This window comes from Habropoda laboriosa, unplaced genomic scaffold, assembly GCF_001263275.1.
Source record: "Habropoda laboriosa isolate 0110345459 unplaced genomic scaffold, ASM126327v1 scaffold385, whole genome shotgun sequence".
NCBI lineage: Eukaryota > Metazoa > Arthropoda > Insecta > Hymenoptera > Apidae > Habropoda > Habropoda laboriosa.
Genome location: NW_017100556.1, coordinates 142,715 through 167,133, shown reverse-complemented (window position 1 = coordinate 167,133; position 24,419 = coordinate 142,715). Strand labels below are relative to the sequence as shown.

At 36.4% G+C, this 24,419-nt stretch overlaps 1 protein-coding gene across 1 annotated transcript in view; it reads left to right on the top strand.

Moving 5' to 3' along the window:
* The window catches only part of LOC108576590, an 86,847-nt gene that overhangs the window by 48,269 nt on the left and 14,159 nt on the right, over positions 1-24,419 (top strand). Inside the window, exon 2 of the mRNA XM_017939606.1 lies at positions 11,134-11,454. Coding sequence (XP_017795095.1) covers positions 11,142-11,454 — 313 coding nt within the window. The 5' untranslated portion in view covers positions 11,134-11,141. The remainder of the gene's footprint in view (positions 1-11,133; positions 11,455-24,419) is intronic.

Here is a 24,419-nt window from a genome sequence, read left to right as displayed (position 1 = left end):
GTCATTTAGAACCCGAGCTGAAATTGATGGGTTGATACCATGTAATAAATTTTGTCCAATCACGAATTCTTAGGCACAGTAATCGAAACGAAGGAGTTTGCTACAGTGCACGTGTATTGAATAGTAAACAAAATTTATAATACAGCTGTTTGGACATTTTTTAAAAAAGCAATTATTTAAAAGGTTATCATTTCAAGAAACGACGTTTCATACACTATAGAAGTGTGTTATGATAATACTTTGTTAATGGATATTTTAAAATTCGTTGGTTCTTCGTGCAGCACGTTTATTTCATACCTTACATTATTCGTGTGTTATTTCCTGCTTCACTGAATGGGGAGTACTATATTATAAAATTAACATGAAATATATTTTCCATTTTTTTCGTAAGAATCTTGGCAATTATAGGATGTGAGAATTCCAATTACGTAAGTGGAAGTACACTGGATTAACAAATTCATTTTCATTTCACCTTACTATTACCTCAACTTTGTCTTCTTCTGCCAACTTCTACTTGCAAATTTTTAATTATCGACTTGCAATTTTAATTTCTCCAACGGCCTTTAAATTGCCAACCTCCTCCTGCAAACTTCTGCTTGCAAATTTCTAACTATCAACTTCCACTTTTTATTTCAATTTTAATTTTTTCAAACGCCTCTTTCTGCTTTCATACAAACATCAATGAAACACAACATTCATTTTCACACATCTTTTAACTCTTGTGTGGACATCTGAAATTTTTACAATTGTTTCAAGTTTTATTATTTAAAATTGTTTGCAAATATTTTTGTTTCGTAAAATGTCCGAAAAATGGGGATTCCTAGCGATTTTACGATACTTTCACAAAAACACAAAAAACTGCGAGAAGAAAATACAGAAATGTGTACCTGGTTATTCGCATTGAGCTGATTTTTGTGAATTTATTCTTAAGGGGGTTTCTAGTGTGACGATTTCAAAAAATCGATTTTTATTTTTTTGCATACATCGAAAGTACAACTCTTTAAGAATGTACTCCTGAAGTTTTATAGTTGTATTGAATAAAATAACGAAGTTATAGCTCGTTTAGTATGACACATCAAGGGAGAATCTAAATTGCACTGAAAACTTTAAACGCGTTTTTCTCCAAATCATGTTTTGCAAAAACTACAGAACCAATCGATCTCAAATTTTGCACATATCTTCAGAACATGTGTGGCTATGGTCGGTAGTAGAATTATGCCAAAATATATATTTTTCTGATTTTTCGAGCCTCTGAAAGACGAAAAAAAGTCGAAAAAATCGATATTTCGTATTCAAAGTGCCGTCATTTTTTAAATTTTCAATATTTTTCTTTTATTCTACTACCGACCATAGCGACGTGCATACTAAATAAAAATCAATTGGATTTTTTTATTTCTGATAAACAGAACAGCTCGAATCACGGCAACCATAACCTACTTTTCTTTTCATGCTCCTGTTTAACGTGTTCCACACCAGCCGTATTTAATTATTTTTCAACAACAAAAAATTTGTACTGATTCTTCAAGGACAAGTAAATACATAGGAATAAAGCTCATGTTAATAACTGTTACCGTACTTCTGTAATAAATTAGCAAAAAAGGCCTAAGAAAACGGCCGTCACACTAGAAGACCCCCTTAAGAAACTGTAGAACAGATCTTCCTGAAACTTTCAAGATATTTCACTCAACGCATAAAAAAGTACAAAACATTTTTCTCGATACAAAATAATTCGCTTATTGTAAACTATAAAAATTTCTCTTAGCTCCGGAAATTAGCTACATTAGCTACCTGTAATTGTCGTACAACACGTCCACGAGGAAAGGGAATCAGTAGATCGATTAATTATCCGGACCAAGGGTTCCGTGCTCATCACGACTGGCTTCTCAAGGAGAAATCGAATCGTTCAATTAGCTTGTTGGACCAAGGATCTTCCGTTTACCGGTTGATTGGTCCAATCGGTCCAGCTATTATCCATCCGTTGAATCTCGATGGCAATCTCTCGAAACCTAGTGCTCCCGTTCGATCGTCGTCGTCGTTCTTTGCAATTTCTTCATTTGTTCCAGTCGATGAAAGACCGTAGATTATTCGCCACGATGTTCGCCGGAACGTTGCAATCCCGCCGGCGACACCGTAAGAAAAACGGGACGGTTGACGGGACATCCGGTGTGATCATGGACGCCGATTCCCCTTGGCGTGGCTCTCGTTAAAGGAGCCTCTTCCTGAACGGCTGTTTCGTTGATAAAATCAGGCCACTTTCACTGCAAAACGGTTAATTTACGAGCAAAACCGGCGCGTACCGTGGCCAACGACGAGAGAGAACGGCGGCAGCGAACGAATGGGAAAAGAGACGGCGCGAGAGGCGGAGGAGGCCAGGGATGAGAACAAGGAGGTCTGCGTTCGCTTTCTTCTCGCTCATCGGGCTAATTGACCGCGTCGAAAGACGAACGTCACGAGAAAGTTGGCGACAGAAGACACTCCCTTGACGCGCGTGGCTTCTCGTCTAATTGTAAGGAAGGAACCATTAGGTTACGCTCCAGTTTAGATGGAAGCTCGTTGCTCGAGGGAGGTTCTGGAGGAACTTTTATGCGACACAGGGGGCACGAGAATCTTGTTACGAGGTCGTTACGTTGTTTGTGCTTCCTAGACGTTTAACCTGTTATTTAACGGGGTTCGTCGTTCTAGTTTGTAATTAGGAACGAGTAAAAATTGTAAGCAATTATTAGGTTGCCCGGAAGGATTTTAGTACGTGTTTAAAAATTTAATCTCTAGATTCTAATTGGAATTGGATCTAAATTACAACCAATTATTAATGCAGATAATTGTCCAGATGGTTCCTGTACTTAGATTTTCTGTTGGTTGTGTTTGGATGTGTTGGAAGAAATAAAATTCGATGAAAATATAGGAAGTTCGCGTACATTCCGAAAGATTATTTTTACACGCGGCTTTTGAATTTTAATAGTATATGTACTCTAAAACCTTCGCGCTAACAGAAAATAGAAAAAGGAAAAATCAACTCCTTAGTTCCAATTCGAACGAATATCCCTTTAACACGTTCTTTGTCACCGACGCAGCATGTGCGTTTGAAAATAATCGCCAAGCGTGTTATCAATTTCCGCACTTTATTTTCATTGTTCGAAATTTATGAAAATCGTTAATTTTTGAGTGAAAAATTCTTTGAATGCTACTTTCACAGTGTCTTCCTTTCAGTACACATCCTGTTATCGCAGGAACCAAAATTTTTAACATCCCTCCTTTTTTTCTTATTCCTTTAACACGCTAAAGACCGGCAAAATATGAAAAAAATCGATAATCTAAATTCAAAATGCTGCCATTTTGTAAATAATCAATATTTTCATTTTCTTCTCGTTCAGACCATAGATTCTTCCTCGTTTTTTTTTTTCATTTTAGATCAGCAGGAGGCCCGGAATCGTGTAAACAGTCAAACACACTTTTCATAAATCACACTCTATAAAACATACTATAACTCCTGTAATTTTCATTATTTTCACTTTAACGAAATACATCATATATTTCAAATACTCACAAAAGTACGTGCAGAATCCTAATCCAAAAACTTCAACAGTCCTTTAAAAAAAAAAATCCTAAAAATTGCTTAACCCCTTAACATATGATTTCTTTTCTGACAGTGCATCTAAGCGTCGGCCATTTAACGTTTCACTACTGTACCAAGTAACAGAAGCTAATCTGTCAGATGAATTACACCTGATAATCCTCAGTCTTGAAAATTCAAACGAGAGATAGGATTACAATGAATTTCTCTTACTAATATAACTATTTTTCTCACATCTTCGCCGGAATCTCTGGCACGAGTTTGACACGTTGTTGTACGCGAAAGTGTTAAAAGATGGCACTAGTCGAAAGCAGAAAATACCCCCTGGAAACGTTCGCCGATAAACCACAGGCAGCTCCGTACATCGGTGCGGCAAACTGGAGCAGCGGTTCGAACGGAAACGAGCGACGAACAGAGAGGTTAGCGTACGGGGTTGCGTGGGAGGGTGGCAGAAACGGGACGTTCACACCGAGAAAAATAACGTCCCGTTTCGTCTCTGTTCTCTCGCTGTGTCGGCCTGTGCCTCTCTCTCTCTCTCTCGCGCGCGCGCGCGTTAGACTTCTCCCCGTGCCTGGGTGTGCAGGCAACCAGAGGACCTTGGCGAGGGAAAAATAAATAATAGCGAGCGGCCTTCGCGTAGCCTGACCGCGAGAGAGAGAAGTTAATTGCTCTCCACGCGGTCGAGCTACCGCCGCGCCGCGCCGTTCGAAAATAATATCCCGCGATCGCCGTAATGGCACTGTTACACGGGACGTTTCGACGGCCGCGACCTCGTGTTCTTGACCGACGCTTTTTCCTCGTTTTCGCCTTGTCCGGTGGCACGTAGAACAGCTGCCGCCGCCGTCGCGAGTATCGATACGATCGCGAAATTGCCGGCGATACGAGTCCGTCGTTGTAACGTGGTAATTGGTAATTTCGGTGAATTCTGCCGATATTTTATTCCCCTTTCGACGATGGTTTCTGAGAGATGTAATTGGTGATTTTCATTGGATTGTAATTGCGAAGGAGACGAGGGCAGGTGTTGGGTTTACGACAGGGGGAAACGTGTATTTGTCGTTTATGAAGTTATTCAGTTTCGGATCGTGGGTGGCTTTAGCGATTTTGGGTGAGAGGATTTATTTGAGGCGGTGATTGTGAGGACGCTTTCTGGACGCTTTCCTTTGGGTGTGTCTTTTGGTATTAATTTTAATATTAATTTTGGGGCTAGTGTGATAGTTCGATTTTCGAGTATTTTGCAAAAGTGGTTCCATTTTATTGCAATGAAAATCAGCGTAATATATAATAAGTGGTAAATTCAGTGATTTTAAATCTTTTACTTAGTACATTTATGAGATGGATCAATTTTCTGATTGCGAAATGAGCTCTTCGCAGTTAAAGAGCTTTTTAGACTGCTTCTTTTGGGTGCGTTTTAATTTTAGGAGGAGTAGCTCGATTTTCGTGTATTTTGCAAAAGCGGTTTCAAATTATTGCAATGAAAATCAGTGTAATATATGATAAGTGGTAAATTCAGTGATTTTAGATTTTTTAGCTCTTAGCTTTGAGCTCTAGACTTTTTGAGCTCTTCGCAGTTAAAGAGCTTTTTGGACTGCTTCCTTTGGGTGTGTTTTAATTGTAGGAGGAGTAGCTCGATTTTCGAGTATTTTGCAAAAGCGGTTTCAAATTATTGCAATGAAAATCAGCGTAATATATGATAAGTGGTAAATTCAGTGATTTTAGATTTTTTAGCTTTTAGCTTTGAGCTCTAGACTTTTTGAGCTCTTCGCAGTTAAAGAGCTTTTTGGACTGCTTCCTTTGGGTGCGTTTTAATTTTAGGAGGAGTAGCTCGATTTTCGAGTATTTTGCAAAAGTGGTTTCATTTTATTGTAATAAAAATAAGTGGTAAATTCAGTGTTTCTGAATTTTTGATTTAGACCACTTTTATCATCATCGGTACATTTATGAGATGAATCAGTTTTCTAATTTAAAAATGAATTTTCATCGTTTAACCCTTTCAGTGCTCGCTGAAGAAAAGTGGAAACCTTTGTCATGACTTGAATTACTTGCGAATAATGTGGAAACGTTTGTATTTTTTCTTGTCTAATTTATAATAATTTTAACGAACTGTGAGTGTATTAATTGTGTGACCTGTGTAATTTTATATCTTATCTGAACTTTCTGAAAAGTGAGTTTTAAGTTTTCCGGGTTGTCCTTACGGACTAAGCACTCAAAGGGTTAAAGAGGTGTATAGTGTCGTCATTCTTATATCAGCACACGTATGAGTGTATAATATAATATATTTCAGTGTATTCACATAGATCAGTAAAATAATAAATACAACTTCAAAAATTCATAATTACATGAATTAATCAGTATTTTTCAGGTAAGCAACATTATATGCAGTTTTTCAAGATTTTTGCTTCTTTTGTGTTTTTTAATTTACAGTACATGAAGGACAAACAATTTCTTTTTCATTTGAGATTAATTAGATGAAAATATATCAATTATCCTTCAATTGAGAACGACTTAAACTTTAGTAGACGAAATTAGGTGAAGGAGATTTTGAAAACTACCGAGAATGTGCCACTACATCTTCCTTACTACTTCACTCACGATAAAACTATTTATACTACTAAAGAACTTTTGTAAAAACACTTTTTTGATATCTTCAATTACTTCTGAATTTATTCCACTGGGTTCAGTTAAGAAAGACACCCTGTGTATAGATAAGCGAACTCTTGGTTGCCAAGGAAATATTAACATAATAATAAATTGTTGAATTGCTGAATTATTTTTTAATATTCCTTTCCGCTCTCGAAAGAAAAAGGTACAAAATTAATTTCTACCGTGTAAATATGTATTTAGCAGTAGTTACGTTACTGCATCAAACGAAAGTCTAGAAAACCGAGATAAATAATAGCCAGTGTATCTGATAACGGAAGAATGCGGTGAGTGACCGATGATTTCTTCCTGCCGGCTCTTTCATTTTTCTCGGTCGTTAGTTGCAATTTGTGGTGAACGTATCGATTCGTTCTTGCGTCGAAACGGAAGAGTTTCAAGCAAAGAGCACCAGTAAAATACTTTTAATATCGAAGAAGGCGCAATTCCAAACACTCGTTCCCTTTGGCAGCGATTTGACAAAAACCGACACGTTTACCCTCTTTTTCCATTGAATTCCTTCAACGCAGCCTCTTGTGCAGTGCAACAATTGTTATTTTTCAATTTTCGTGTTGTACAGCAACATTGAAAGCTCTTGTCTGACATCTCATCGAACGTAATCTCAACACCGTTACGGAATTAACGTTGTTTTATGTTCGAAAACAGATTCTAATGTTTTCTTAAACTTCAGAAATATACAATAATTTACTTTCGCGTACTTATGAAGGTATTAGTATGTCTATGTCAATTTTATTTGTAATTAATTTATATTTAATTTCTTATCTGCTATAATAACGAAAAATATTGAATGTTTAACTTTAGAAGCACGAATGAGCATAATTGAAACTTCACACAATTTTATTTCTAATAATTTTTTACCAGCAAGAATTTATTAACGTTGAATGCATTCAGAAATCTATGGTGCACACGAAGATGTAAATTGTAGAATTTAGAGCAATTTGTAAAATACTTCTTTATTCACTCGTTAAATTCACTTGAATCGTTCAAATCGATCGTTAATTGGAGGGAACGAGAGGCGGTTTGATAAATTGAGGAATTTTTGAAATCTTAATTATTTTCGCGTTATCGTTTTTACGTGAAATTTTCCCCCGTGCGATCGATGAAAAATAAAAGCTTCGATTGCAAACTCGGTTACATCGAACGCGGTCGACAAAGTAAGTACAAAGTGTGCAGAAACCGTGAACCCGGTACATGTAGAATTCCCCTTTAATTGGCTCATTTACGATACTTTAATTAGCGTGGCATGCAACCACGAAATATTAATGTTTCTGAGATCGCTGGTAGCGTAGTATCTCGTTTGGGTCGTTGCATCCGACACGACCTTCGAAGTTCATTGAATAGGTTCTTGCTCCCTTAACTTTATGATAAAGCTTACACGGTTGCACGCATCAAGAAGAGAACAGAGATCAGTGCAGAAGAAGAAAATTGCTAGGGAAAAAGTGTCGGAATACTCTGCGGCGCATAGTGTTTCAAAATTGGAATTTTATTCGCGGAATTGAAATATTAGAATTTGAATGCTTTCAATTCCATTGGGTGAATTTCAGATCCGAGCAATTTCAGTTCGAATGAATCTGAATTTAATTGCATTGGTTGAATTTAAATTTGGAATTAATTTAAATTTGATTGGCTGAATTTAAATTTCAAATAATTTCAATTTGATTGGCTGAATTCAAATGGTGCTTATTTATTATCATTCGAATATCTCGTATTTGATTGGCTGAATTCAAATGGTGCCTACTTTAATGGCATTGGCTGAGATCAAATTTTGAATAGTTTGAATTTCATTGGCTGAATTGAAATTTGGAATAGTTTGAATTTTATTGTCTGAATTTAAATTTGAAATAGTTCGAATTTGATTGGCTGAATTCAAATGGTGCTTATTTTAATGGCATTGCTGAGTTCAAGTTTTGAATAGTTTGAATTTCATTGGCTGAATTTTAATTTTAAATAATTTAAATTTGTTTGATTGCATTCAAACTTTTAATTTGACTAGCTGAATTCAAATTTCGAATAGTTTGAATTTTATTGTCTGAATTTAAATTTAAAATAGTTTGAATTCGATTGGCTAAATTTACGTGTCGAATATTTTGAATTTGATTGGTTGCATTCAAATTTCGAATACAGTTCGAATATGATTTTCAGAGTTTAAATTTCAAATAATTTCAATTTCATTGTCAAAATTAACATTTAGTGTTCAAATGTAGCGACCCGAATTTAAATACCAAAATTTGAATATTTCCAATTTCATTCGCAGAATTTAAATTTTCCAAATTTAAATGTAGAATATTTCACGTTCGGCCAACGTCTAACACATGATACACAACGCATATCCATCTAATCCTCGTTGTCAGTCGAACAATTCAACCCTCCTACCGAAAAGAACAACATTTTTCGTTTCTCTCATTTTGAACAGCTGTCGTTAGCTAGTAACGTTAACGAACATCCCCAAACATCCAACAACGCGAACGAAACGAACGACACGAGAGAAGGGGGGAAACCAAACAATAGTTATCTTCCTCAGTCGTGATTTTTCCAATTTTTCATACAGGTTCCTTTTTATTTCGCTTCTAGCGTTCTTTGAACCAGACCGCGGAACGCAGAAATGCAGATGACACGCGCGTTATTGTTCCTCCGGATAGATTTGATCGTTACGGCTCCGGTTGGCCGGTGATTTATGTCGAGTTCATCGCTGCCCCCTTCGAATCGCAAAAACCCACGAGGTATCGGTTCCGTTCAGAATGATTGAACGGTAAATCGTACTTGGAAAGTTGCAGAGCGAAGCGCATCGGCTGTTACGTTATAACGAATACACGGGGCCTCTTTCGTTTTTACGCGGATCGAAGACGGTTTTTAGGTGGGAGCTAAATTTCAAGGTGGCTCGCGTTCGCGATGAAGAATTTGACCTGCAATCGACGCCAAGCGTTTACGTATGACCGTTAGCTGAAATCGAATGCGACAAAAATCAAGCCACGTTTATTGTGTTACGGTAAAGCCTGGATGGAAGGATAGGTTTGATCGTCTCTTCGAGGTCTGCGAGTGTGATGAACGATATCGTTGATTTACCTACTTCTTCGAGGTCAATGGAAACGTTATTTATTTATTGATCTTCGTGAATTGATTTAAATTTATCTGAAGAAATACTAATAACTTGAATTAGTAAATATTTATTTTGATGGTACTGTTTTTATGAATGAGTAATGCTGAAATATAATTTTTAGTGATGTTGATTTGTCATTTTTTTTTTATGGTCATCCTGTTAATTTATGGAAATTTCTTTTCACTATTTTTTTTAAAGAGGGAAATGAAATTTGTTGAATGTAGGATTTAAGGAATAGGGTTTCCTTTTTAATAGAAAGAAAAGAAGTGAAGAAATAGGAAGACCAAAATATAAAATTTTTCATTGCCCTAAAGTTGCCATGATATTTTCCTACACAAATGCACTTGAAAATCAATATGTCACTTTTCAATAAAAATATGTTACTAGTATAAAGTACAACCTTTGGAAATTAGAAAAAGTACGAAAAAATTTAATCATTGTAAAAAAATCACCTATTTCTGTTTTCAAAAACAGTCTGTTCCGTCCTAATATATCTATTATAATACTAAAACGATGCTATTCAAAATAATCACTAGAAATCCATAATTTCGCTCATGGTGCTACTAAAGAGATTTAAGTAAAATTCAATCGAAATACCGTTTCATGTTCAAACTGTAATCGAAACCAAATTCATCCATTTCTTCAAATTCAAGTCAAAATCAAATCAAAATCAAATTCACCCATTTCGTCAAATTCAAATCAAAATCAAAGCTATCCATTTCTTCAAAATCAAGTCAAAATCAAATTCACCCATTTCTTCAAATTCAAGTCAAAATCAAATTCATCCATTTCTTCAAATTCAAGTCAAAATCAAATCAAAATCAAATTCACCCATTTCGTCAAATTCAAATCAAAATCAAAGCTATCCATTTCTTCAAAATCAAGTCAAAATCAAATTCACCCATTTCTTCAAAATCAAATCAAAATTAAATTCATCCATTTCTTCAAATTCAAGTCAAAATCAAATCAAAATCAAATTCACCCATTTCTTTAAAATCAAGTCAAAATCAAATTCATCCATTTCTTCAAATTCAAGTCAAAATCAAATAAAAATCAAATTCACCCATTTCTTCAAATTCAAGTCAAAATCAAATCAAAATCAAATCAAAATCAAATTCACCCATTTCTTCAAAATCAAATCAAAATTAAATTCATCCATTTCTTCAAATTCAAGTCAAAATCAAATCAAAATCAAATTCACCCATTTCGTCAAATTCAAATCAAAATCAAAGCTATCCATTTCTTCAAAATCAAGTCAAAATCAAATTCACCCATTTCTTCAAATTCAAGTCAAAATCAAATTCATCCATTTCTTCAAATTCAAGTCAAAATCAAATCAAATCAAAATCAAATTCTCCCATTTCTTCAAATTCAAGTCAAAATCAAATCAAAGTCAAATTCATCCATTTCTTCAAATTCAAATCAAAATGCACCTAAAACATCATTATCTTACCCACTATTGTAATTCCAAAGCTATCCATTTCTTCAAAATCAAGTCAAAATCAAATTCACCCATTTCTTCAAATTCAAGTCCAAATCAAATTCATCCATTTCTTCAAATTCAAGTCCAAATCAAATTCATCCATTTCTTCAAATTCAAATCAAAATGCACCTAAAACATCATTATCTTACCCACTATTGTAATTCAAATTCAATAAAAATCGTCACTTATCTGCTGATCCCCACGAATTGATTAAAATTCACTGAAAGAAGTAATGAAAAAATGATGAGCGTGTTAGTTTGTTGGAAAAGTGCGATCGAAGAACAGAAGCAACGTCCATTAACGTCCAGGAACTGTATCTGCTTCCAGGTGGAAGGATGTTTAAGCGACTGTCGAAGTCGAGGCGCCACAGCGCCGACGATGTGGCCCTTTCGTTGTCGAGCCCGACGACCCTGGACGAGCCGCCGGGGACGTCGACGCCGCGGGACAACTGTCAGAGCATCAGCCCAGCCGCCCTGCTGAGGGTTTCGAGGACGAAGTACACCAGGAGAAGCTGCGGGGACGCGAGCGCTATGCAGGCGTTGCTCGCCACCAAGCAGGAGCAGGAACAGGACCACGCCGAAGCCGATTATCAAATGGTCACGGCCGTGCCCGCGTTCATCGTCGAACATGAGCCCGAGAAACAGCGAGGTAAGTTTACTGTAATTTTTTTTTTTATTTATTTTAAGCAATATTAATCTCTATTGAGTTATTTTGTGTGACAGTAATGACAGTGATAATAGAAATATCAGTTTTACGAAAGAGTTTTTCGAGCCTGTTAAGTAAATCTGATTTAACCCCTTACCTCTCACATTTTTTTTTTTATTATTTCTTAAGCGTATAGAAATAAGTTTCACGTTTCACTCCGCTTATGATTACTTTAACATGCTCTGATTTCGCTCTGCTTTCCGTTCAGGCGGCACACAGCGGCGATCACTTCGCGAGCTGTTCGGTTACAAACAGAAGATAACAAATGCGCTCACGCGGCATTCAGACAAAGAAATACCAATCCGGATTAGTAGAAGTGTTCATAAATTGCAAAAAAAAAAAAAAGAAGGAGACGTGCATAACATGATACTGCCGGTCCCACGGTTCCAAAAGTTCACTGTCAGTCCCCACGGACTGACGCCGCGCTTAACGTGTTAAACAATCGATTACAGAAATCAATTACAAAAGAATTAATTACTGCCCAACTCTGCGTGTTTCAGTATTCAATTGTCTAACATACGCGTCTGTCGCGTCTTGCCGGTTTGTCGATGCAGTCGTTTGTTCGTCTTCGAGCAAAGTTCGACGTGGCCCGGCAATTATGTTGTGATAATAAAACGCCTATAAAAGCCAACAATAATTTTTAGAGAAACAAATTATTCGATTTTGTCATCAAGTAAACCGAAAGTATAACACCAGACGATCTACGAAATTTGCGAAGAAATTTCACGATTCATTTTCAAAATGAACATTCCTTCTATGCTATGTCACAGGAAACAGAGTTTGGAAGTAGCTTTTCGAAATTCTGCGAATTAACTAAATAGGTCTGCAGTAGTTTAAAGTGTAAATGAACAACCATTAGTTAATAACTGAGATGAATTTGAAATTATAATAGAAGGAATTATTTGTAACGTAGTTCACAGCCAAGGAAGTCGCTTTAAGGAGGTAATTCACGTTGAACGTATAATGGGGTAATCTCCTATTCTCGTGCACTATTTCACGCATAACGTCGTATTATTAATCTGCGATGCTGTAGTATGATCCTAAGTTTCGAAGCTTAGAGTGGACTAAATAAATTTCTGGTCAAACGGTCGTCGAAATTCAAACTCTAATAAACATCGAAGTATGATACGATATAACAATTATTACAATTTATGTTCAATTTTGACAGAAATAAGATTTGCGAAATAATTACTATCCTTAGCTGAAGAAAATAATCAACGCCTTTTTCTGAGTTAAAAGGAATAATTTTTTAAAAATGTCTAAAATTTATTCCAATTTTTATTTCAAAGTTAAACAAATATGGAAACTTTTCCGTTCTCAATTTACGTTTCCTTTCTCAATCGGAATATTTTTCCCACGCGAATCAAGAGCAATTCGCAATAGTGCATTTCAAATGACTGCACGTCGACACGTCGGATTGAAGTTAGCACATCTGCCCAGGGGTTAATGTGCGTCAAATTAAATTTCATTCGCCTCTATGTGCTATGATTATTAATGGAATAGATAACACGGCGAAGCGGTTGTGATGCTAATTGGTTGAATAATTGCTCGTTAATGACGTTGTAATAATATTAATATTTTCGTCTGTAATTACCCAATGTCGATCAATGTTTACTTTAATAAATTACTATGAAAATTTGTTGCTTGATTAACACTCCAAAATTATGCGAAGGTCTTCAAACACTTACATTTTTACTCCCTTTTTTAACTTTTTCAATATTAGGTGTAGAAATTAATTCGGTATGTTTTTAATATTTATTTACCAAACATCAATTTTAATAATGATAATCTTCATTATTCTGGATGACTATTTTTCTATTTATCTGCTAACTGAAGAATTGCCTCTCTAAAAAAATTAATAAAAAAATATTCTTCTATTTCTCAATCTCGTTTTTAACTTTTCAAGTTTTAATTATCCTAAACTAACTTTAATCTTCAAAATAACCTCCATTATCTCGATTAATCATTTTTGCAATTGTCAAGTAAATGACCAATTCCCTTTCTGAAAAAGTATGGCGGTTTTGAGTCGATGAAATCAAAATTTATTTCTGGACACCTTCAAACTCTTCCATTTTTCAATCCCGTTTTTAACTTTTCAAATTTTAATTATCCTAAACTAACTTTAATCTTCAAAATAACCTCCATTATCTCGATTAATCATTTTTGCAATTATCAAGTAAATGACCGATTCCCTTTCTGAAAAAATATGACGGTTTTGAGTCGATAAAATCGTCAGAACTTCGTGGAAAAGGTACCAAATTATTTTCTACACTTTCTACGTTCCCAATTAATTCAAAAATATTTCCAAATGTGCTATAATTCGTGCAAAATTTTCTCCTTAAATTAAATTTATCTCGTTTCTTTCATGGACATCGGCAAATCGATCGATCGTGACGACCGAAATTTGAATGTCCAAGATAGGTACGCGAGGGGCAATGTCAGTGATTCTTAATAATACTTCTCGTTACTTTGCGTTTATTAAGTATCTCACGACGAGCCAGGTATGCCGCTGCCAGGCATCCAACTGATTTCACTCGTTCCTTTTCGTATCGTAATTACGAACAACCACTCCGCATCTTTCCGACGTGAACATGGTAACATAATCGATCGATCGTTAAACACGGAGAAAGAAAAGAAGTTTGAAAGGGGAGGTCGTAATTTTGTCAGCAATCAAACAAATTATGGCTCTTGCTGACGAGTGGAAACAAGTAGCTGATGACGTGATTCGTAACACGCCTATAGCGATGTTAGAAGTCCATAATTATCCTTAGAGACAAATAAATGCCGTCAGTTTCCTCATGCTAATGGACGTTTAACTATCGAGGACACGTTTAATGACTGTTTTACGTTTCCCCGTACTTAGAAAATAACGCGTATTAGAAAAAAAAAAATGGTAAAAGATTAGAAAGCCATTTCCTACCACGTGTATTATTTATGTTTCGGTGGATTTTATAATAAGTTATATCTTGCGCTTTTAACGAAAAGCTTACCCGAGTGAATCGTTTCGTTTTAGGTTCGCAGAAAGAGTTATTATGTTATTAACGTCGCTGTGTGTCGTTGATAAAAATTTTGTAATATAGAATACGCCTCTGATGTGGTACATTTTATACGTATCATGGGATATTTCTGCAATCTTTTGCAAAATTTTCAATATTTACTTTTATTCGAAATGTTAAGCAGATAGAAATATGTCATACTTCATTTTTCGTTAATTATCGTTTATGAGAAATAATTTCTCAGTAAGATGAAGTAATTACAAGAATTACAATTTTCGTTCTGTATAAACATAATTTTGCAACATTCGTGTAATTATTATACCGGACTGCAAATTTCGTAATTCAATATTGACAGAAATTTTATAATTTTTAATTGTTTTCTCTTGTTCGATGAGATATTTGTGCAACCTTTCGCAAAATTTTCGATATTTACTTTTATTCGAAATGTTGAACAGTTAGAGGTATAATATGTCGTACTTTTTTTTACATATTTTCACAATAGCTAGGGAGAGCAGACAAATATTAATTATCGTTTGGAAAGATATTTTCAAAATTATGAGAATTGAAGTTTTCGTTCTGTGTAATCATAATTTTGCAACATTCGTGTAATTATTATACCGGACTGCAAATTTCGTAATTCAATATTGATAGAAATTTTATAATTTTTGACTATTTTTTGTCAGATGGGATATTTGTGCAATCTTTTGCAAAATTTTCAATATTTACATTTATTCAAAATGTTAAGCACATAGAAATATGTCATACTTCATTTTTCAATTTCTCAGTAAGATGAAGTAGTTACAAGAATTGCAATTTTCGTAATTCATTTTCGGAAATTTCATAATTCACAAAAAATCGCCTTACATTTCTGACACCACTGTTGAATCACAATTTCTTAAAAATGTGACAAATCTGTCGATTTCTTACTTACCACAAATCGCGAATATTTCTGCACAGCAACCATAAACTACGAATAAATTTATCAAGAGCTTTACAATCAAAGGTGAAAAAAGAAACGTTCGATTCTCCAAATTGTCAGAAAAATCGCCATAAATCAGTCACGTCCTCTGTCAAGAAACTCCTTAAACGAAACCAGTGCAACAGAGAATCACAAAATTTACCGCAAAATATTCATTTCCGCCGTGAAAAACAATGACACCATTCGAACCATTAAAACGTGTCTCGATTGCGCAAAACATAAAATCGTCGCCGTTCGTCGACTTTCTAAACTTACGACGAATCAAAATTCTCCGTCCGTTTTTCCGCGAAAAGTGGCAGAACATACAGTTATCCTCCACATTTCTCCTATCCAAGGGGCGTGGAAGTTCGCGAAATCCGTCTCACGATCTCCGATCCACGGTCTCATCTCTCCCCGAGTATCACACCTCTCGTTTCTTTCAATTGTCTCGCGCGGCGGCCTTCCGCGTGTCGGAGAAGCGGAACGCTCGCGCGGTGCATAGAGGAATGCGGCTCTGTTACGTCGCGACGAGGAACGATTGCGTAATTTGCGAATTGTTGTAGCGAGACCGCGGAAAATATACACGGAATGCGCAGATTTCGCCCGGGGTGCAGGGTAATTCTGGCTCTTGGACTCACACCGCCTAAATATCTATTTCCGTCGTCTTGTTAACTTCCCTAGGTGCGCTGATTTTGCGACAGAATTATGTTTTTGCTGAAATAGCATCGAAGTAGGGCACAGGTGATTGTGGAAGGGGGTACTAAATAGAGAGTGGACAGGCGGAAAAGAAAGATAGGTTTCGTTTCTGGACTTCCTGGTGGACTCCGTCGGTAAAGCTGTCTAGGATTTTCCTTTTTCTCTTTCGTGGGGCGGTTTGGATTTGTGCTTGAGAACGATTGCAGCCTTATCGAGAAACGTACCAGCACAATTGGACAGAGTTAATTACACCTTTCTAGAGTATTAGGTCGTCCGATAAATTCGCGCCATTTAGATCAATATCTCGAACATTCCTTCAACCTTTTAGGTACGGCGCGCTCGTCCGCGAGTGGGTACTCCTGGGACGGCGCGCCTGGCCGCGGATGGCACAAAAACCGTTCATGACGATTCTCTGACACGTGTACTCTTCAACGACAGCTCCGACATTGCCAGGAATTCGCGATACTTCGCGAAACAAATGTGAAATAAAGCAAAAAACGTGTAATACCGTCGAAAATCATGATATCCATGAAAGTCACTGTAGTGTCGTACCGTCCAAATTGGCGCTATCCACGAAAGCCACTGTAGTGGCGTACCGTTTCAATTGATGCCATCCGCGGAACCCACTATAGTGGAGTACCGTATCTAAAAGGTTAAATGCTACGAAAGAATTTAGTCACCCTCTCGTTCCACAACTTCTTTCCATCTTTTTGGCAAAGCCATTGTACGTTGCTAAAAACTTTCTTGGTTTTTCATGAAAATAGTGTGGGATCTTGTTGATTACTTTTTATGTATATTAAATTAAAAGTACCCCACGCGTCGCCGGTGCTGCTGTTCACTAATGTTATCTTTATTTGTCACAGAAAATGTAATTCGCTCTCTTAATGTTCCTCTTTTTCTCGAACACCCGCATTCACACACGCCGCGATCGGCTTGACAACCCATGTTATTGTCTAATCATAAACAAATTCGCCACGCACGATCGTCTTTCATTCGTTCTTCCTTACCAGTCCATTCACATCAACTCTCTCCATTTCCCCGTCTCTCCCCTCATTCACTCTTTCATACCAAAAACCCCACGATACTTTTCGCAGAATGGATATTGTCAAATTTTTTCACCGCTGAGAAACGTTGTAACGCACGAAACAGATGGTAACACGATGGGCCAATGTCGGCAGAATATGCTGGTTGTGATAAAATTTCCCAATCGAACTTATTGGAGGACCTAATGTCTCCAAAAGCTAAATTAGTCGGTCAGTGTCTCAGAGATATTTTTAATAACATATTTACCTTGATCAGGATGAATCTGAGGCTATCTTTAGGTTGGAAGTTGTATATACAGGGTGGACCACCCGTTAGGTCACGTTAAGAGTTTTAGTTTTAGTAGAAAGGAGTTTTTTTTCTTTTATATACACTACCGGCCAAAAGTTTGGAATCACTGTGCATTGCAAGTTACACAAAAGTTCGCAGAAAAAAGTCAGCAACTTTAGACACTACCGGGCAAAAGTTTGGAATCACTGTGCATTGCAAGTTACACAAAAATTCGCAGAAAAAAGTCAGCAACTTTAAGAATTTTTTAACGAATTTTTTATCATTTAAATCAATCGATATGAGACAAATTGCTATTTATCTCAGCGGTATCAATGTCAAGTCTATGAAAAATTAGTAGCAGATTCAGTACTGATGAAAATTGGGAGGTGATTCCAAACTTTTGGCCGGTAGTGTACATCATTAACAATGTATACTGTGATTTACAATTATGTCACTAGTGTTGCACTCTCAGCGCGAAAGCACAATTTATTGCAAATCTTGCTTTCAGTAGAACGAATCAAACATTGGAAAAAATCATGTCAACGACATGTTCGAACTTTTCACATACAATCTATGACTTTCTATCTTAACAAGAGTGTTCAGTCCCAGAGTCAATTCGTAACTCTGTTCGATCGATAAACCAGCTCGATCCAACACTTCAACCAACATCACAAAACTCGTCTCTGTAACATTAATTTGCACCAGAGATAATGAACAAGTGCCTAAGTGAATCGACAACTCGTCGACGATCCTACAGCTGCTATTCAAATGTTCAGTCGTACAGGTTTCCCACAATTTACGCGGCACTTATTTTACGCGGTAGTTTGTGTGCGCGATCTTAATTTACGCGGCCAGAAAATATATTTTCCTAGAAGTTTTAAAAGTAACAAGTGTATACAGTAACTTATTCGGCGATGTTTAAGCACGTCAGCGCTGGATGAGATAAGGATAAAAGTACATTACGTTGTGCTAGTCGTCATATGTGTACTTGCATAAAAAAGCATCGACTTCGCGATTTTCATTCGCGTAAAACGAATCCACGTGGAACCAAGATAAATAAATAAATATTCCAAACGAATTAACCGAAATAAGTGAATAAATACTCAAAATATGTAATCTTTAATAAATAAATAAATAAACAAATATTCAAAGTAAATAAATCAATATTCTACTGAAAGAAATCCGCAGTAAGGTATCGTTGCTAAATTTCTTATCAAAATTAAAATTACGTAGCAGTTATGCTAAGAAAGTCGATAAATTCTATCCACGTAAAACGTTTCTCTTTAACCCATTGCGTGCCGCGTAATACTGTACCTACAAGTGGCAGCTACATTTTTATACCAAACGATACCATGACATTAAAAGATTTTACAATTTTACACCTAACTTAAATTCCGCTTCACACACAAAACACACATTTGCACGTCGAAAATATCTAAGCAACGTACTAAATTAAAAAGAAAAAACAGAAGGTTTTACGAAATCGATTTAATAAACACGTTAAATTAATTTGTTTCGAATGTCGAAAAGCCTAGAATACTATTAATAGCTGTTCCATTAATTGACCGACGATTTCCTCGGAATATTTATGGTTCTTCCACGCTGGCAGTAGGTACATATGCTAGAGGAGATTTAAAAAAAGATACGTAGCCACTGAAATTAGAATAGATTATATTTTGAATTTTCCTCTCCTTAACGTAGGCCCAGGCCGGGCCATAAAAGCCATGAGTTCCGCTGACCGTGGTTCCGATCCAAGTATATAACAAATGTTTCTCCGCATTTTAAGCAGTTACAACCCCGAACTGAGTACCTGTTCTTCACTCGGGTTTTCGCCTCCGTTGTTTTGTATTACATTTATATCAATAAACGTTATTTTTTTTCTCTGCAGTCGATTGGGTCAATCTTTATTCGCAAATTAAAGATCCTCAATAGAGGGACACCTGTATTTGTATTTCTACATTCGTGTCATTCCGAACATTCAAGGTTAGGCAACTTTCGAGTAACAACATTTATCTATATTTCATCAATTCTGCAGTAGAATATGAACGAGACTTTCTAGAACTGCAACTAAGGATGGTAATTTAAATATTAACCCCTTAACCTATGACAACTTGTCAGACTCGTGGCAGAGATTCTAGTGAAAAGTAGTAATATTAGTAAGACAAGTTCATTCTAATCCTAACTTTCGTGTCAATTTGTTAGACTGAGGACTGCTAAATGTAATTAATCTGTAACAGAGCAGCTTTTGTAACCTGGGACAGTACTGAAACGTTAAATGGCTGACGCTTAGATGCACAGTCAGAAAAGAAATCATACGTTAAGGGGTTAACTAACTTCTTTGCATCTTCATTTCAGTTGAACGCTTCCAAATAGGGCAAATACTGAGATTGATGGCTTCAATGGAGCACGAAAGTTTGATATATTTATCATCGAAACAAATATTGTTATCCTCATTTGTCGTTAAGATCAATTATGTAAAAAAAAAACGGATGTAAAGCATTAGGGAACGGCAATTATCCGGATCAGACGTTTCTCGTATGCAAACGCCTGGTAGTTAATGTAACCTTAGTACGTACTGGCTACTTCGCATTAATATCACAAGTAGATTACTGCTTTCTAGCGCAGTAATCATAGATTAGAGCCAAGTACCTATTACCAACGGTTATATTTTCTTCAATAGACGTTGCTATTTTTATTATGTTTTCATCTGGTGCTGTCGGAAACTGTTGGTTTTACACGTTCAGTAGTACGTAGAGTAGCTTCGATTGATTTGAAAAATTCGAAATTGGAAGAACGTTCTGGTGAATGAGAATTACTCACGCCCGTTGTTTCGCGTTGCTTTTAGTTCAAGATCGAGAATGTGGCCAGTAGTTAGTAATTAGGAAAAATGTAAATTGGCATGAAGTTCTATTGTGAAGTATAGAATAATCGCCAAATACGACTTTATATTGCATTTAAAAAAAGGATGATGTTCTTCAGAGAAAAACGAAAAGATGAAAATTATTCTCAGAAATCACTCTACCCATAGAAATTCAAATTAACAGCTTCAAGCTGTATTAATTAGGTCAAAGGAAGTCGTTATTGAGGTTGAGAATATGGTCAACAGTTAGTAATTATGGAAAATTTCAATTAGTATAAGAAATTTGGACAGATAGAATAAACCTTTATTGTGAAATATAGAATAATCAAGAACTTGATAGGGCCTTAGAATAATCACCAACCATGATCGTTAATAATCAAGAACTTGATACGACCTTAAGTTACATTTAAAAATAAATGATACTCTTCAGGAAAAAATGGAAAAGTAAAAACCATTCACAGAATTCACTCTATTCGTAGAAATTTCGTTAAATTAACACCTTCAAGCTGTACCAATCAAATCCACGATCAAAGGGACTCGTTGTAGAAGTTGAGAATATGATCGACAGTTAATAATTATGGAAAATGTAAATTAGCATAGCGAATTTCTTTCCAGAATAAACCTTTGTTGTGAAATATAGAACAATCGTCAACCATGATCGCTAATAACCAAGATATTAACGCGACCTGAGATGACATTCTTCCCACAGAAATCATTCTATCCATAGAAATATCGTGAAATTAACAGTTTCAAGCTGTATTAATTAAATAACAGTCAAAGGAACTCCTTAACACTAGAACTACCGACCGGGTCAGAATGACCCATTAGCATCTTTCGAGGAAACGTGAATATTCAATACTGGTAAGTGTTATCATTTGTAACTTTTCGAATTTATTTTCTACAGGTATGCTTCTGTTTGTATCGATACGAATCGAATTTTCCAATTATGGTTCACTTACGTAAAAATTCATTTTTGTAAAGTCGGCAACGTGTCATTCTGACACGGCTGGTAGTTCTAGTGTTGAACAGGTTGAGGATACGATCAACAGTTAATAATTATGGAGAATGTAAATTAATATAACAAATTTGGGCAAGTAGAATAAATGTGTATTGTGAAACATAGAATAATCACCAACCGTGATAACGAAGATATTAGCACGGCCTTAAGTTACATAAAACAAAAGATGATACTCTTCGCAAAATAAACGAATAGATAAAGATCATTCCGAAAAATCACTCTATCCACAGAAATTTCGTCCAATTAACAGCATCAAGCAGTATACCAATCAAATCCACCGAAATTAACACACACTTTGCAGCGCATCGTTGAAATACACGAAGGCACTAAAAGCTTGCCGTTAAAAGCCATCAGGCCTACACAGTCGAAGCGATAAAATTCACGCGCCCCTACCAAAGGAACGCCGCCGCGCGGCATTTCTCCAAATATTCAATTCGGACAGCTGATTCGAACGGATAAATGAACTCTTATCGTCTGGTTCAATGCAATTCCATCGAGAGTCCCAGCAAAAAAAAAAATCTCTCTCCGCACGTTCTCGTCCTCCGAAAAATCCGTCGAATTCGTGGAACACCGCGTCGATTATCGCGATCGTTATCGCGGTTTCATCGCGTACCTGAAAAAAAAATCGATCGGTGCTCGGCGGTGGTGGTAACGGGCTTGGAAAGAGTACAGTTAACCGTGGGCCTGGTTCATCCTTTTACACAGTCTACGCTTCGATCGGCAACAAAAGGTGTCTCATTTACAAAATCGGTAAGCGTCGCATGCGACGCACGTTCGAACCAGAACGAGCGTTAAACCAGCTCTCGAACAACGGACGTGGCGATCATCGGGGGGGAAAAACGAGAGGAGCGTGTTCATGGTTGCACGAGCATGCACGATTTTCACATTGAAATTACGGTGGAAGAAGACGGGCCGGGGCCCTCGAAGGTGGTGGCGGTTGTGTGCGTGCCGGTGCATGGAAGTTCGAGGGTCAAGCGTTTAAAGCATTTCACCGAGGCGCGCGTCACGCGAAATTAACACTTTGCCAAGCGGTCGGGCTGCTGTCCACCGGGATACATCTTAACACGTCCTCTGCCACGTGTGTGTATACCTACCACCGGTGTTATACGGCAGTTTTTGGAAATGGAAGGTTCGCTGGAGGAGAATAAGGTATTTTTCAACGCTCGTGGGAAAGGATGTGTGGGATTCCGTTTAAAAAATAAGGAGGATCTTGAAATTTAGGGAAAAAATGATCTTGAGAAGATTTTTTATGCAATAGAATAAAGCAGATATCTAGGCGATTCCATTTAGTTGGGATTTCAAAAATACCGATGATTTTGAAATTTAGTAAAAAAATGATCTTGAGAAAAAATTCTTTCGATGGTTACATGTGCTTCTTGGAATAGTTTAATTTTGTCCCGAGAAGGTTTTTTGTACAGTAGGAAATAAGGCAGACATTTCGGTGATTGTATTTAGTTGAGACTTAAAAAATACTGATGATTTTGAAATTTAGTAAAAAAATGATCTTGAGAAAAAATTCTTTCGATGGTTACATGTGCTTCTTGGAATAGTTTAATTTTGTCCCGAGAAGGTTTTTTGTACAGTAGGAAATAAGGCAGACATTTCGGTGATTGTATTTAGTTGAGACTTAAAAAATACTGATGATTTTGAAATTTAGTAAAAAAATGATCTTGAGAAAAAATTCTTTCGATGGTGACATGTGCTTCTTGGAATAGTTTAATTTTGTCCCGAGAAGGTTTTTTGTACCATAAGATAAGGCAGATATTTAGGTGGTTCAATTTAGTTGAGACTTAAAAAATACCGATGATTTTGAAATTTAGTAGAAAGATGATTTTGAGAAAAAATTCTTTCGATGGTTACATGTGCTTCTTGGAATGGTTTAATTTAGTCCTGAGAAGTTTTTTATACAGTTGAAAATAAGGCAGATATTTAGGTGAGACGCCCTGTATACACTTTTGTTCATAAATGTTAGGACACTTATCGAATGGGAAGCAAAGTTAGACAGTCGTTGCAAAATTATTAATATCCTTAAAAAAATAATTCAGTCCGGAATCTCATAGTACAAGTACTTACATAGGATAAAACTTTTACACTTCTATTTCTATGTAAGAGTTAGACCACCCCTGAGACCTAACTGTACCATTTTTTGTTTTTAAGAAAATAATTGTCTCGATCGAAAATTTTTCATAGAAGCTTTATTATACCACTTTAGAAGAATATAAGAGTATTTTTTTCATTTAATTTCTTTGCAAAATGGCGGCGCTACAGCCGCATCAATGAACTATTTCGAGCGCACAGTGGAGTATTTTATTTAAAAAGCTGGTTAAAATTCAAATTTGTGAACTTAATTAAAACCAAAAAAAAAAGGTGTGTTTTTATATTCCACTGTGGAACGCCCGCAATTTGAATCATTTTTTCACAGGACACACTTTAATTGACGTTTTGACAGTATTCCACGCCTAAATGTCTCTAAAAGCTAAAGAGAAAAAGAAACAGCGAAAGTGTGAATTTCTCGAAATTGCTGTCTCGTTACCGTGAATCTTGGATATCGTCCGGAAGACGAATTTCTACGAAATAAGAGATGATATCGCGGTCACGTGTTCGTTTCTTTGTTGACCACGCGGAGGACACCGTTTCCTGATGTGGCGAGTCTAAGTGCTCCCGAAGAGAGCTGCATGCTCTGATGGCTTCGCGGTGTCCTTTGCTTCGTGGCAACGGATCACGAAGTACTGTTGCTCTCGGTGTTCGGTATTGTGGCCTGACTTCTTTCTAAGCTGGTGACGCGCCGCTAACGCTTAAACTTCGCATCCTTTTACTAATCGCAGCGTGAGCTGTTCGCTTCGTTAGAACGCGGTATGCACAGCTGGATGTCTTCTTTGCAGGTGCAACATTTTTCAATCTGAAACGTTATCGCTTTTCAAACATTTTTGCCTTTTAGAAGAAAGTAAGGAACAGTGTGATATTCTAATTTTAATTTGAAATTGAAATTGAAATTGGGATTGGGATTTGAATTTGAATCCGGATTTCAGTTTTAATTGAGGTTTCAATTTTAATTGGGACTTGAATTGG